Raw genomic sequence first — 13,570 nt, forward strand, 5'->3', positions numbered from 1 at the left:
TCCAACATAATATATTTTTTTTAGTTGTCTCACTCTTTTATTTTAAAAATTAGAGGGGGGGGGGACACTCATTTTTTCACTTTGGAAGCGTCTAACTTTCAAACGATTGATTTTGAGGAAAAACCATTTTCTTAATGATGAATAATAGACATCTTAATGTCTTTAAAAAAGACATTAAGGCGAGTCCGACTCGCACTTGGCCGGTTTTTGGTTTTTGAATTAGTAAAATAATTATGTAAGTATGTGGAATATTACCTCTTTTGATAACTCCTTAATATCTCTTATAGTTATATTGTCAATTAGTAAGACACATACAAAACCAATTATATACAACAAAAGTAGGAACAACAGCACTCCGATTATAATTTTCATACAAAGTTTCCAGTTGCAACCTCTACGGCCGCCACTTCTACTGCTGTGGTGGCTGCCGGTACCATCGCTGGCGCTGTCGTTGCCACCGCGTGTTTTAGATTTAAATAATGTTCTTTTACTTTCAGGAACCTTATCACAGTCTGGAAAACGTGTACATGACATCTTGATTCAATCAAGACACCTAATTAATAATATAATAATGGATACAAAGTTTAAATGTTTTGTACTGTTATTGTATTTATATTGAATGTCAAAGGAGAATGCCAAAATACGGCTTGTCACGAAGCTTGTCACCGACAATGAATTCATTATAATACCTATTTATATTTTATTATACAGTAAGTATTATCTTCCTAAATTGAACCTTATTAATAACTATGGAGTAACCTCGGATTTACAATACATTCTTTACTCTGAACTTATTATTATATATATAACTTATTATATTCTTTGTTCTGGCAACACACTTATTTTAAAAGTAAAAAGAAGAACTATTGAATGTAATCGAAAAAGAAATAAATGACAGAACTATCAACCTGACATAAGCGTGTCATCACAAGACGCTGTTTGATAATACTAATTTTTATAATATTATTCAATATTCAAAATGATCCAAAAACGCGTTCGCCCCATAAACTGGGTCGAAGAATAAAAGGTAAGTCTTGTTAATTGTTTAATGTGTGGTATTTATTTATGATTACAGTGGTTGTATTATTTAAATGTCTTTTCTGTTTTAGCAGTTATTTCGTGTCTTTTACAAAGAACATGCGCAAGTTATTGAAAATAAATCGCTAGATACCAACACGAACAGGACAAAAGCATGGGAGCAAGTTCACACAACGTAAGATCTCTTTTTCGTTCATAATGAAAAAGGATTGAATTCTAATCTAGTTTTTGTGCGTCTAGTGAACTATATGTATATCAGAAGCCCACCTGTACAATTACATGATATATAGATTTTGTCTGATCTAATTGTTAATTATTATATTCAGGTGGCCAAACGAAAAATAAATTTAAATAATGTCATGTCGGCGCACCTCGTCGAGCAACTACGACGGCCACCGAAGGGAGTGCTGCGGAGGCCGGGGGGAAGGCCCCGGCTGGCGAGCCCGCGGCCGCCCTCACCGCGCACTTCACTCATCACTTCACTCATCTCATCACTTCACTCATCACCGCGCTTGAATACGGGCACTTACTTGTCTTCTTGTTTTATTCGACCATTTAAATTAATGTAATTCTTAACGGCATTAAAGCCTATGTTTATAAATACAGTCCACAAGTTTTATTTATAAGGTCCCGTTAGGGCTCCTACAGTTTGGTCCTTCGATCGTCCAAATTAACGCCAGTCGTGTCGTTAAAATTCGTCGATTTCGCATCGTCATTTTCAACGGTCAACGGTCATCGCCGATGCCGCGTGGAACTTCACCGTGGCCACCGAAAACCGAACATTGAAGACAAAGGAGTCGTCCCCGTGCAGCGTACTTGTCCTTGGAAGGAGCTGAAGTCATTTTCTGGGAGTATAACTACTTATTTGAGTGAGACGTTCCAATAAGTTACTTTTTCCCAATTTTTCTTAGTGAATAATCGTTTTTTTTTTTCACTTATTTCATTGAGCAAGTACATTTCTCCCTTCACTAGTTATTTCTTGCTAATAGTGCTTTAACGTAGTGTTTTATTTCAACACTTCTTCATTATTCCGTAATTTGTAGTAACATAATTGCGCGCACGCAAATCACCGTTACACAGGTGTTAACGCGACCTTGATCGATCTCTGCATTAGAACCGGTCCCTTTTGTTTGCGCACAGCTGCTTTGCCATTTTTTCAATAAGAAGCTCATTATTACTATCTATCGCCTTACTGCAAAACATGTGTGATTTTTTCTTTGTTAATTGCACTTCAAAATGGCGGACACTTTAAAGACTTTGCTTAGGAAACGTAGTTCGCTAAAATCAAAGCTTACAATTTACAGTAACTATCTAAGTTTAATTAAAAGTAGTGCACAGATATCTGGGTTGCAACGATTGGACCTGCAGGAACGTTTTAATAAGTTCGATTCCTTACATAGCCAATTTGATGAATTGCAGACAGAAATCGAATTGCTTGCCGACGATGCTGAGACTGCTTTCGTGGAACGTGAGGACTTCGACCGCCAGTTCTTCAATGTGGTGGCACTCACGCGCAGCCTGCTCGGTTCTTCGGTCAACGGTGCTGGTTCTGAGGCGGGCTTCAAAGATGCTGACTCAGGTGCACATGTTTCTAATAGCTTTGTTCGTTTGCCAAAGATTGATTTGCCTCATTTTGATGGGAACTACCAATGCTGGCTCGAGTTCCGTGACACGTTTACGTCATTAATTCACGATAACGCTAGTATAAATAACATCAATAAATTTCATTATTTGCGTGCTTCGTTACAGGGCACTGCAGCCTCTTTAATCAAAAATATTGAATTTAGAAGTGATCATTATATGATTGCTTGGGACTTGTTGTGCGAGCGGTACAACAATGAGTACCTGCTTGTGGCTAATCATTTGCAAGCTTTATTTTTCGATGTCAAGTCCATAATTAAGGAATCTAGTGTCTCGATTAGAAGTCTTGTTGATGTTATTAATAAAAATATTCGGGCACTAGCAAATTTAAAAAGGCCCACTCAGCATTGGGATGACATCATAATTTTTGTAATGGTTAAAAAGCTAGATTTAATTACAAGTCGTGAATGGGAGGAATACAGGAATAACAATATAGAAGGTTATCCAACAATTACTCAATTTTGTTCTTTTCTAAACAGGAAAGCAGACTGGTTGGAATCTGTGGAATGTAACGTAATTAATAATATTCAGGATAGTAATATTGTTGCCTTGAATAGTAATATTAAATTAAATAAAAATAATTCTTCTAAGCCTCAAAATTTTAATCAAATTAATAAAAATAGTAAATGTCCACTTTGCTCCCAAGTACATACTTTGTATAAATGTGAATCTTTTAGAAAGTTATCTATAGAAAATCGCATACAAAAGGCAAAAGACTTAACTGTTTGTCTTAACTGCTTACGCATTGGGCATTCTGCTAAGCATTGTAAATTTTCAAATTGCAGATATTGCAAACTTAAGCACAATACGCTTTTGCATTTAGAATCTAGCGAACCCAAACCACTTTGCCTTCTGCACTGCTTTCTGCATCGCCATCCACTTCAGATGTTGCGCTTTCAGCAAATTCTATGCAGCTTGCTACCTCTTCGCATGTTTTCCTGTCCACAGCTTTGGTGAACGTGACCAGTGCGACGGGTAAGAAGTACACTGCGCGCCTACTGCTGGACAACGGCAGTACGGCGAACTTTGTCACGCAGAGTTTAGCGGAGAAACTGGGTTTGTCACAACGCGGTATGAGCACCAAGGTAACGGGTATCAATAATCACGTATCCACCAGTACACAGTCTTGTCACCTCTCAATGGAGTCTTGATGCTGTGCCTTCTCTGTAGATATTGATTGCCACGTTCTACCTGAGATCACAAAGGTCCTGCCGTCTTCATTCGTGAACGTTAAACATTTACCTCTACCTTCAGGCCTTACATTGGCAGACCCGAACTTTAACGTTCCGTCGGCTGTCGATATCCTAGTAGGGGCTGAAGTATTTTGGAATGTCATAGGGTCAAACACGATAGACTTAGGAAAAAATCTACCTAAATTGTGCGAAACTAAATTTGGATGGCTTGTATCTGGTAGTATTTCGCATCAATCTAGTTATCTTTCCTCTGCTTCTACTAATTTTTGCCATCATTCCAGCGTCACTCCCGACTTAACTCAATTTTGGGAGCTTGACCATGTCTCATCTAAACATTCACTCTCTCTTGAAGAGAGAATGTGTGAACAACATTTTGCTGAAACCACCGTCCGTAATAGTGATGGCGCGTTTGTTGTTAAAATGCCTTTGAAAGGAGATCCAAGCTCTCTAGGACATTCTTATGTTAATGCTAGGAATCGTTTTCTATCCCTAGAGCGGCGATTTAAGCGTGATCCTTCCTTCCATAGTAAATATTGTGATTTCTTGCGAGAGTACGAGCGCTTAGGTCATATGACACTAGACTCGGACTGTTCTCCTTCACCTGAAAACTCTATGACAAAATATTTCATTCCACATCATGGAGTCATTAGGGATTCTAGCACCACTACTCAACTACGCGTAATCTTCGACGCATCAGCCCCTACAAGTACGGGAGTGTCGCTCAACGACATTCAGATGGTCGGTCCGGTAGTACAAGACGATCTATTCTCTATTTTGATACGTTTTCGTCAGCACAGGTACGTGGTCTCAGGTGACGTGGAGAAGATGTATAGAGCTATCCAGCTCAGTCCAGATCAACGCTCTCTTCAAAAAATCATTTTTCGTTTTGATCCATCAGAACCTCTTAGATCTTACACGTTAAATACAGTGACCTACGGTACTGCGTCTGCTCCCTATTTAGCCACTAAGTGTTTGGTAAGTTTGGCCGATAACATTGAGGATAGTCGGGTAGAGTCCGCCATACGGCGAGATTTCTACATCGACGATTATTTAAGTGGGGGGAGCACCATAACTGAAACTGTAGAAATAGCAAAAAAGGTAAAATCGGTTCTATCTTCGGCTAAATTTAATTTACGCAAGTGGCGATCAAATAATATAGAAATTTTAAAACAAATTAATACATATATAGTAACAGATAATGATTCTATTAATACACTACAATTTTCTGAGCATGGTCTTAGTCCAGTTCAATCTAAAACTCTAGGACTCAATTGGGTTTGTGACTCTGATTCACTCACACAATAAATATAACGTAATAAAGTCACTAAACGTCATGTCCTCTCTGTTATCAGTCAGATTTTTGAGCCACTGGGCCTCGTAGGTCCATGCGTTGTCGAAGCCAAAATTCTTATGCAGCGTCTTTGGCTGAATAAATACGACTGGGATGACGCAGTATCGCTCGAGGTGAGAGACGCTTGGTTTTTGTTTGAGAACACAATAACGGCTTTAAATTATTTAAAGATTCCTCGTTGGGTTTTGCATGAAGACTCTATTGCACACGAAGTACATGTTTTTACTGACGCGTCCGAAAAGGCATACGGCGCTTGTGTGTATATTCGGTCATGTAATAGTGTTGGAGCCACAGGTGTACAACTTCTAGTTTCTAGAAATCGTGTAGCGCCCATCAAACCTACTACCATCCCGAGGCTTGAACTTTGTGGAGCCTTGTTAGGTGCAAGGCTGTGTACTAAGGTTCAGGAATCTCTCACCATTCCCATTCACAAGTGTAGATTCTGGTGTGACTCCACTATAGTATTGGGTTGGCTCTCTACTCCTTCTAACCAGTTAAAACCCTTTGTTAGAAACAGAGTTAATGAAATACAGGAGAGCACATGTGGTCATACCTGGAGCTACGTACCGTCGAAGGACAACCCGGCTGATCTTGTTTCTCGTGGTCTACGTTGATATAGTATAGTAACATTGTTTTATTCGACCATTTAAATTAATGTAATTCTTAACGGCATTAAAGCCTATGTTTATATATACAGTCCACAAGTTTTATTTATAAGGTCCCGTTAGGGCTCCTACAGACTGACTGGCAGGTTTGTGAAAAAAAAATGTTGACTCATTATAATGGTGCGTTTACATTAGGTCGGTCACTGAAGGCGGCGGCCGCATTCGGTTTCACATACACCGAATTAATACGGCCAAACCGAATACGGCCAAACGAATACCTGTTTATATTAGTTCGTGACCGAATACGGCCTGCAGCCGAATGCGGTCTAACCGACTAATGTAAATGCGCCATAAGTCTGTAATTACCAATTCGTGTTAAGTGTCTGTAGTGATCAATGCTTATTTCTTCTTTTTATGAGAAGAAAGAAAGTAACAGACTGATAAGTAACACTATTCCAGATTTATATAACAATAGTCGTACATATTTATTATTGTGAGTATTGTATATTTTAGCCATCATTATCATTTAATATTTTGTGGCTTCCTACGACCGGAATTTGATTTTATTTCACGTCTTTCCAAGCCTCCCGGTAACAAGCCACTTTCATTCAATTACCATCACCTAAACCGTCATTAGTAACAATTTGGCGGGGAGTATGTCAAAAATGGAATTGCTTTTATATCTTGAACCTTTTTATTTTCATGGAGGGTCTTTTTCCAGCGGAGGAAATCGGACGAGGCATCATTTTCGCTTTAAAAAACACTGAAGTCTCCAGAGATGCCCGTTTTTCACTCGAAATAAACAAACCAAAGTAAAAATATTTAGGCGAGGAAGCACCATTTGATTTAATGTTTATGTTGTGAATTTTGAATGGGCAAAGCTTTATTATAATATCACATTTATTTGAAGTGTAATACAAATTGAAAAAGGTGTTGGGTATCGTGGCTTTTTGAATTCACGTTATTTTCTTTATTAGAAATAGAAAGTAACATAGAAATAATTTTAAGAAAATTTATTAAAAATACAGCTTTGATTACCTAACTAAATAGCATTCAATATCATACTACTAAATGAGAATGCCCACTTTACTATAGATAAATTTACTTTAAAATAGACGCATCCATATGCGTCTTAATGAAATCAACACTAAAGATAGATAATCATGTTTAGATTATGTAGTACAAATATTATTACACAAAAGCGTGGCAGATTGGAGAAATCTGAATTTTATGTAAGTATTTTGTGGTTATGCCTATGGTTTTGATGGCATACATTTTCAATTCTTGATACCGAACTCTTTTGTTTATTTCATTAGCTACTTTCTGTCATCCACTCCACCGTCCACGGTAAGACAAAACAGATCAAAGTAACGGTTAGTTAAAATTGCTTCGACTGTCATACCATGCTCGGGGAATAGGTGTATTAATAAATGATAGATGATATTTATTTCTGTAAATAGGTTATAAAATAACACTTTTACACGTCAATATATCAAATAGCTAGATGAGGCCTAGATGCATATACCTTGTTATTTATAAGGACTGGGTGAATACTAAGGGCGAATCCATAACACTGCTATTAGAAAAGAAACAAGGTCAGTAAATCATAAGAAGCCTTTATTGCATTAAGGTAGCATACAAACACATATAGTAAGTAAGAATTAACCGTTACATTTTCATTTTTCAATACCAAAATATCAACAATTCAGTTCCGTTAATTTGAATTTTAGAATACAATAAAATACAGTAAAATATTTAAAAAAATAATCCAAAAGTCAGGAAATAATGTTTTACAACATTATTTCTGACTACCTGTATACCAGTGTTGCTTGGGCGACGGCGCGTGGTCAAGTGAACGTCCTCAGTAGTGTGTCAAAATGGCCGCCATGGCGCTCCCCACCTAACATCTAATGACGTTCTTTTTTAAGTGCGTCATAACCGGAAGCATCAAAATAAGTGCGACAACAATCGGATGCGATGTCGCAACGCAAAAAAATCATTGGATACGACCCATACACGATACCCACTGAACGCTAGCGTGTCCCCGCGTCGCATACTCTTACGACGCGCCGTCGCATCGGAAATTTCCACGATACGCGGCGTCGTAGATTTTTGCGATGCGTCGCCGCAACACAGTGTTGTAACAAAAAACCGGCAACGCATTTGTAACGCCTCTGGTATTTCAAGTGTCCATGGGCGGCAGCGATTGCTTACCATCAAGTGATACGTCTGCTCGTTTACGCTCGCTCGTGCTTCATAAAAAATAGTAAATAAATAGGAATAAATGATAATTTAGATTTTTATAGAGTCCTTTAACTATATGAAATAAATCATACCAAGAACGATAAATCAATATTTAAAAAAATCGGTTTCTCTCGGAGCGGGTTCCCATCCTTAATGACAATAAAATTTAGATGTCATTTCAATAGTTGACTCGCTGCAATGCCGGTTTTGGAGTCATTTAAATAACTTTTAACTGACATAGTGACATAAGTACTAATAAATGCCATGCTTTTTTTCTGAATATGATTACACACATGAAATTATAATTCACGATAAGATTTTTAATGAATAAATTATTAAGAAGAAACATGGCCGAGTTTTGGTCATTCTCCTTTATAACTACGTATGGGCAAAAATACTTTATTCAAAGGTTTTTACTTTACGTACTTTAATTCAAAGTCAAAGCATTTTTAACCGACTTTCCAAAAAGGAGGAGGTTCTCAATTCGGCCGGTATGTTTTTTTTTTTATGTATGTAAACCGATTACGCCGCAGTTTATGGACCAATTTGCATGATTCTTTTTTTGGTTCGACGCAAAGTTTCTCAACTTAGGTCCCATTTCAAATTTGATTCAGATTGGTCCAGTAGTTTTATTTTATTAGCATTATAAGTACTTGACGTCATTTTCACGATAGTTCGTAGATTTGAACATCGATTACTTAAACAGTTCTGTTTCGATTTACGTGATTCTTTTTTTGTTTGGTAGAGTATACTTTTAAGTTTGTATTGTGGCCATCTGGTGAGCATCTGATGATAAGATGCCAGGGAAATCGGGGGCACCTCTCAAATTATTAGCTCTATGTATGTTGTGACAATTTCATAAAATTATTCAACCACTAGCTTTTGCCCGCGACTTCGTCCGCGTGGTTGTGTTAGTGGTTGGTGGTCAAAATTAAAACGCCTTCTACCCTTTTTATTTGCTATATAAAAAGTAGCCTATGTTATTTCGTTCCCCATTAAGTGTCTAAATACAAAGTTTTGCTGTTACGTCTTTAAAACTGACGAATTTCCATATGACCATTCATCCCCTATTTTTACCCACTCTCCCCTTTGTTACAGCTTTAAAAATGACGAATTTCCATAAGACCATTCATCCCTTATTTTTACCCATTCTCCCCTATTTTTTTGCAATAAAAAGTAGTCTATGTTGTTCTTCAGGGTCTATTCTATCTCTGTACCAAATTTCATCAAAATGTTCGGTTTACTGGTTTAGGCGTAACGGCATAAGCGTAACAGACAGACAGACAGAGTTACTTTCGCATTTATAATATGAAATATGAGCCGCGCGGGTACCTTACTCATAGATCTAAACACCCCTCTCCCGCACGCGCACCCCTGGCCTTGGCGACCGCAACGGGCCGTGCAGCAGAAATCGTAATATTTTAATTTCACCACAACTTCAAAACGAAATGTCCAATTTTAATCATTCAAAGACCAAATATTATCAACATAAACTGTACTTATTGATGAAATAATTTATCTTGATAAGGATTAATAGCATGAGTAAAATAAATGCGTTTAAATGTAGTCCAAAAAAAATTCAAGATTTTTAAATAAAAATGTGGTTGTTGTGCCTCACTCGACATAGATATACATAGTGTGTCGCGGACTTTTTTGTAGATATTTATAAGATCTACAATTAATTATAACATTTTATGGTTCTATCTTTTGTAGTTTAGGCAGCGTACGCAAAATAAGTAACTTCTTTGGTTGATTTTTTTAGTTTGTGTCCGAAAAATCAAAATATCTTACGGAACCCTATTTTTTTCCAAAATAAAATATAGCCTATGTTACTCGTGGATAATGTAGCTTTCGAATGGTGAAAGAATTTTTAAAATCGGTCCAGTAGTTTTTGAGCCTATTCATTACAACCAAACAAACAAACAAAGTTTTCCTCTTTATAATATTAGTGTAGACAAACAAACAAAGTTTTCCTCTTTATAATATTAGTGTAGATTTATGTCCGATGGTCATTATTTTAACTCAAAGAGCTGATGATGGAAGGCGAAACTCTTCAATGGTTAAGAGTTCAAAGAAATTTCTTTCAAAAATATGCTTACATATTGATCCAGAATAGTATTATTTGAGGCTATTAGGTAGATTTGCTTATAGAAAATAAATCTCATTAAGTTTAACACGTTATCTGCCACGTAGGTCACCGGTGACCTACGTTAGTGGAGGATTTGCCTTCAACAGTTTTCTAATGGCAGTTAAAGGCTTAAATTGAGGTTTAAATATATAGATGTACTAGCTAATTTTCATTCCTTACGACTTAAACCTTCAGTATTTACATATACCTTGTGGCGACACCTGACAAGTTACAGATGAAGCCGCACATAGACTATCGACATACAAATAAACCTGCATCCCACATGTGAAGTTTACATGCGAATAAACATGCATAGAAAATCCCAACGAACAACAGTTGAGCAGGAAGCCCGCCAGGCATGATCACCTCGCCTGGTCGGAGAATCCTCCTTTTCTTATGGAATTTTACTCTCTGTTCCCTAAAACCTATTCTAAACTAAAAAACAAAAAATAAAATTAAAACTACGTTTAAAAAAAACGACTTCCAAAAACTAAAAACCACAAGGTGCCACAAGTACTAAACAAAATTATATTTAAACCTAAGCAGATACATATTATTATACAATATAGGTTTAGGTAGTATCGGTAAGTTATATTTTGTTATGAGGTTGTGGCACCGACTAGTACTTCTAAACTACCAGTGGGTAGACACAGGAAGTATAATGATAGTAATTTTTTGGATTTTAGTTTAAGGTTTCTAGTTTAGGGTTTTTAGTTTTTGGAAGTCGGTTTTTTTTAAACGTAGTTTTAATTTTTATAATCATATTTGCTACTAGATGTTACCCGCGACTTCGTCCGCTTAGAATAATGACTCGGGGTAGCTATTACTAGCTGGTGGTTTCTTGGTGCGTGCAGAAAACCTCCCCGTCGCTGGTGGCTGCTATTCCCTTACGGATAGGTTTAGGAATTTTAAAAATCCCCTTGACGAGATATCGCTAAAAATGCTCAATAAAAGCTGTAAGAAACTTGCAGCTACCTGTTACGCTAATTATGTTGACAGAATTGAATACAGCATTAAGAAAGCTCCCAAGTGTTTTTATAGTTACTTAAAGGATAAGCGTTGTAACACAGTTGAGATTCCGCAAACCATGGTATTAAAAGACATAAGTGTTTCCAATGGAACAGACATATGCAACTTGTTTGCAACGTATTTCTCTTCTACTTATATTAAACCATCAGACTATAAAACAACACCTACTACTACTCCATTAAACACTAATAGTATTGGCAAAATATTCATCAGTCATGAAAATATCCTAAAATATTTAAAGGGACTCGACATTCACAAAGGTGCCGGACCCGACGCAATACCACCATACTTTGTATCAAAATGCGCCATGTCTTTAAGTCTTCCTTTGTTTATCATAATTAATAGATCCATGACAACGGGTATATTCCCGACTGCTTGGAAAATTGCTAAAGTGGTGCCCATTTACAAGAGTGGTAACAATGAAATAATTTCTAATTATAGGCCTATATCAATACTGTCAGTTTTCGCTAAGTCTTTTGAAGCTCTTATCTATCCTTATTTGAGAAGCCACTCCAATCAATTGTTTATTGACGAGCAGCACGGATTTGTTAGTTCTCGTTCTACATGCACTAATCTTGTAACATATCACAATGAGTTGGTGAATGCAGTTGATGCGGGCGCACAGGTTACTGCTGTGTATATGGATTTTTCAATAGACGAAGATAAAGTTTGCCATAGACGTTTAATAATGAAATTAGAATCATATGGTATATTTGGCTCATTATTAGAATGGTTTGAATCTTATTTATCTGATAGAACACAATATGTAGTTGTAAAGGGCTTTGAATCCATAACATACTCAGTTACATCAGGTGTGCCTCAAGGTTCTCACTTAGGCCCATGGCTATTTAATATATTCATAAATGACATTGTATCATACGTAAAGCACAGTAGTGCCTTTCTCTTTGCCGATGACCTAAAAATATGTAAAACCATCAAAGACTCTTCAGACTGCGACTTGCTTCAGAGCAATCTTGATGCTTTAACGGAATGGTGCGCTAGTAACAAAATGGTATTTAACACTGATAAGTGTTTTATATAACGTTTACTAGAAATCACAGCCTTATTGAAACTCCATATCACATAAATAACATAGTCCTCCAAAAGAAAACCGAAATAAGAGATTTAGGCGTAATACTTGACTCCAAATTAACTTTCTTACCCCATATAGATAATATTATAAATAAATCATCTAAGATGTTGGGTTTCATCATTCGGAACACCAAATCATTTCGGAAACCCGCTACAAAGATAGCTCTTTACAATAGTTATGTTCGTAGTAACCTAGAATATTGCAGTGTTGTATGGTCGCCACAATATAATGTTCACCAACTTCGAATTGAACGGATTCAGAGGAGATTCTTAAGACACCTCACCTTCTCATTCGGCTTGCAAAAACAATTAAAGTCATAGCGACTGATTACGCTAATTATGTTTGACAGAATTGAATACATTGCATTCAAGAAAGCTCCCAAGTGTTTTTATAGTTCTCTGGTGATGTGGATAAAACAAGGATAAGCGTTGTAACACAGTTGAGATTCCGCAAACCATGGTATTAAAAGACATAAGTGTTTCCAATGGAACAGACATATGCAACTTGTTTGCAACGTATTTCTCTTCTACTTATATTAAACCATCAGACTATAAAACAACACCTACTACTACTCCATTAAACACTAATAGTATTGGCAAAATATTCATCAGTCATGAAAATATCCTAAAATATTTAAAGGGACTCGACATTCACAAAGGTGCCGGACCCGACGCAATACCACCATACTTTGTATCAAAATGCGCCATGTCTTTAAGTCTTCCTTTGTTTATCATAATTAATAGATCCATGACAACGGGTATATTCCCGACTGCTTGGAAAATTGCTAAAGTGGTGCCCATTTACAAGAGTGGTAACAATGAAATAATTTCTAATTATAGGCCTATATCAATACTGTCAGTTTTCGCTAAGTCTTTTGAAGCTCTTATCTATCCTTATTTGAGAAGCCACTCCAATCAATTGTTTATTGACGAGCAGCACGGATTTGTTAGTTCTCGTTCTACATGCACTAATCTTGTAACATATCACAATGAGTTGGTGAATGCAGTTGATGCGGGCGCACAGGTTACTGCTGTGTATATGGATTTTTCAATAGACGAAGATAAAGTTTGCCATAGACGTTTAATAATGAAATTAGAATCATATGGTATATTTGGCTCATTATTAGAATGGTTTGAATCTTATTTATCTGATAGAACACAATATGTAGTTGTAAAGGGCTTTGAATCCATAACATACTCAGTTACATCAGGTGTGCCTCAAGGTTCTCACTTAGGCCCATGGCTATTT

The 13,570-nt window shown here is 36.7% G+C and overlaps 1 protein-coding gene across 4 annotated transcripts; it reads left to right on the forward strand.

The window, feature by feature from the left end:
- The first annotated feature begins 258 nt into the window (after positions 1 to 258).
- Positions 259 to 5,917, forward strand: LOC118268106 (uncharacterized). Of its 4 annotated transcripts, XR_007707381.1 has the most exons (4): positions 259 to 1,027; positions 1,110 to 1,213; positions 1,365 to 3,764; positions 5,735 to 5,917. XR_007707381.1 is itself a non-coding variant. In XM_050706240.1 (3 exons), exon 3 carries the CDS (start codon positions 2,275 to 2,277, stop codon positions 3,634 to 3,636), a length of 1,362 nt encoding a protein of 453 aa, XP_050562197.1. In that variant the 5' UTR covers positions 259 to 1,027; positions 1,110 to 1,213; positions 1,365 to 2,274; the 3' UTR covers positions 3,637 to 5,917. The 4 variants fall into 3 exon arrangements, 3 of the variants coding, with proteins under 3 accessions (XP_050562197.1, XP_050562199.1, XP_050562198.1); XM_050706240.1 differs by having other exon boundaries at positions 1,365 to 5,917; XM_050706241.1 differs by having other exon boundaries at positions 1,113 to 1,213; positions 1,365 to 5,917.
- Positions 5,918 to 13,570: the final 7,653 nt, after the last annotated feature.

Source organism: Spodoptera frugiperda, chromosome 29, assembly GCF_023101765.2.
Source record: "Spodoptera frugiperda isolate SF20-4 chromosome 29, AGI-APGP_CSIRO_Sfru_2.0, whole genome shotgun sequence".
Lineage (NCBI taxonomy): Eukaryota > Metazoa > Arthropoda > Insecta > Lepidoptera > Noctuidae > Spodoptera > Spodoptera frugiperda.